Source organism: Rutidosis leptorrhynchoides, chromosome 4, assembly GCF_046630445.1.
Source record: "Rutidosis leptorrhynchoides isolate AG116_Rl617_1_P2 chromosome 4, CSIRO_AGI_Rlap_v1, whole genome shotgun sequence".
Classification (NCBI taxonomy): Eukaryota; Viridiplantae; Streptophyta; class Magnoliopsida; order Asterales; family Asteraceae; genus Rutidosis; species Rutidosis leptorrhynchoides.
In genome coordinates this window covers 235,597,099-235,599,956 of record NC_092336.1, presented here as the reverse complement: position 1 = coordinate 235,599,956, position 2,858 = coordinate 235,597,099, and the positions used below count along the sequence as shown (strand labels likewise).

General features: G+C 38.1%; 1 protein-coding gene across 1 annotated transcript; it reads left to right on the top strand.

Moving 5' to 3' along the window:
• Positions 1-307: 307 nt before the first annotated feature.
• LOC139841483 (uncharacterized) lies at positions 308-1,439 on the top strand. Its single transcript, XM_071831700.1, has 2 exons — positions 308-913; positions 1,416-1,439. Exons 1-2 carry the CDS (start codon positions 308-310, stop codon positions 1,437-1,439), a joined length of 630 nt encoding a protein of 209 aa, XP_071687801.1.
• The last annotated feature ends 1,419 nt before the right edge of the window (positions 1,440-2,858 follow it).

Sequence of the window (2,858 nt, the reverse complement as noted above, 5' to 3'; positions counted from 1 at the left end):
GTTTGGTCCAGTGAAGCAGAAACCGCGTTTCAAGAGATAAAAAAGTTGTTGAAAACTTTGCCTACACTAACAGCGCCAATTGATGGCGAAATTCTTTACCTTTATATATCATGGCAAACGAAGCTTTCGGTTCAGTTTTGATCGCGAAAAGGAACAAAATACAAAAGCCGGTGTATTTTGTTAGTAAACTCTTACAGGAAGTGAAATAAACTATGCGCCGATCGAAAAGTTTGTGTACGCGCTTATTTTAACATCGCGAAGGTTAAGAAGATATTTTCGAGGGCATCCAGTGCATGTATTAACTAATATGCCAATCAAGCAAGTTTTAACAAAACCAGAGATATCTTGTAGACTTGCATTGTGGGCAGTCGAATTAGGCGCTTATCAAATATCTTACCTTCCGCGTAGTGCTTTAAAAGGTCAGGTTATGGCGGATTACCTCGCTGAAATGTCTGGAGAATTGGAGGTGATTAATGAGCGAACCGCGTTGAAACTGGTACTTGACGAAACTTGGGATTTGTTTACTGATGGTGCTTCGTGCGCAGAAGGTGCAGGTGCGGGTTTGGTTTTGGCAAACCCAAGTGGTGAGGAGCATATGTATGCACTGCGTTTTAATTTTGATGTGTCAAATAATGAAGCGGAGTATGAAGCACTACTTGATGGTTTAAATTTTGCGAAAAAAATTAATATTGCTAAGTTGCGAGCATTTACAGATTCGCAGTTAGTAGCGAATCAGTTTAATGGCTCTTTCGAAGCACATGATCCTTCTATGCAGAAATACTTGCAGCTGTTAAAGGAATTAGCAGTGCGGTTTGAGCATTTTGAACATGCACAAGTGCCAAGAAGTCAAAATAAGAAGGCGGATGCTTTGAGCAAATTGGCCGCTTTAACTTTTTCGCATTTTCAAAAACAAGTATGGGTTGAGGAATTACCAAGTAAATCAATAGATAGTGACTTAATGGTCGCATCTGTTGAAGAAGAACAGCCAAATTGGATGGAGCCAATTATACAATATATTTGCAATGATACTTTGCCAAGCGACAGCCGCGAAGCACGTTTAGTAAGAGAGCGGGCACCAATGTATATCATCTAAAATGATATCCTATATTGCAAATCGTACTGCGGACCAATGATGCGATGTTTTGGCCCAACTGAGGCAGAAATGATTGTAGAAGAAGTGCATAATGGTACTTGTGCACTGCATTCAGGCTACAAAACAATTGCAGCAAAAATTATGCGGGTGGGTTACTTTTGGCCATCCCTATACCGCGATGTGGTGAAAATTGTTAAAAGATGCAAAAGTTTCCAAAGGCATGCCCCGCATAACCGAATGCCAAGGCATGATATGATTCCTGTCAATTCGCCATGGCCATTTTACAAATGGGCTATTGATATTGTAGGGCCATTTCCTGCAGGGCCTGGCAATGTTAAATTCCTGATTGTGGCAATCGATTATTTTACCAAATGGGTTGAAGCTAAGGCGGTCCGCACTATTACTGGTGTACAAGTGCGAAATTTTGTATGGGAATACATTGTTTGTAGATTTGGCATTCCGGGAGAACTGGTTAGCGATAATGGTGCACAAATAGCGAAAGATCCTTTCAAAACATGGTGCACTGATTTAAATATCATACAAAAGTTTACGTCAGTAGCGCACCCACAAGCTAATGGCTTATGCGAAGTAACCAACTGTGATATAGTAAACGGTATTAAAAAGAGGTTATGCGAAAAGCGAACTGGTTGGGTAGATGAATTACCCAATGTGTTGTGGGCACATCGCAAAACTTTCAAAAAGAGCACAGTAGAAACACATTTTAGTTTGGTATATGGTTCTGAGGCAGTAATTCCTGCAGAAATTCTGGTACCAACGCACAGAATAGTTAACTTTGAGGAAGAAGCGAATGATGCTGCGTTGAGCGTAAACCTGAATTTCATTGAAGAGCGAAGGTTAATGGCTGCTATCAGAGAAGCGAATAATAAGCAGCAAATTGCTAAGTATTATAACAAAAGAGTGCGTGATTTGTCTTTCGCTATAGGCGAATGGGTGCTGCGGAAATAATTGGGAAGGCCCTTATCAAATTGTGGCAATTAATGCGGCAGGTTCATATAAGCTCGCGGATATGGAAGGGCGAATTTTACCTAATGCGTGGCATGCTGTTTTATTAAAGTGATATTATGCATAGCTTGGCGCAAACTATAGAGGATATATGTACAAAGTGCGAAATTGGATTCAAGGCATATGGCTGATATACTTATTAGGTGTTTTTGTTTTTAATTTTTTGCAAGTCTTGATCACGCTTGTAGGAATTTTAAAAATAAACACTTGTAAAAGTATGCAAAAAGTTTATCTGTGAAATGCGAATGATTATGAAATGTTTTATAGTTTGTTTCATAAAGTTGTAGTATTTCACAAGTGTTTTGATAGCAAAGTGATGAAATTGCCCATTTTTGCATGTAAATTATTGCGAAAGGAATTTTATATCCTAATTATTTGATTTTGCCAATACTTAGATGCTTCGCAATGCTAATTAATTGCGTAAGGATCGTTTCAGCGGACTTAGAAGATTCATAACGTATAAATATATACGCATACAGATTGTTTCGTAAAAGTATGCATTTATTATGTGCACAATAATAGAAGTTGGAAATTGCAAAGGACAAGTTTGTGTTATGAATACTGTTTATAAAAAAGCGCTATATAAATAAAGAGTACTCGCGAATAAATATGAAAAAGTGAAGTTTCATTGATAACGGCGCAGAGATAGATGCGCGCTAATTTCTACAATATTCTATTTTAGCTTAGATAAGTCAAGTTCAAAGATGTCTTTTAAAGTAGCATCATCTTGTTGACTTATTGC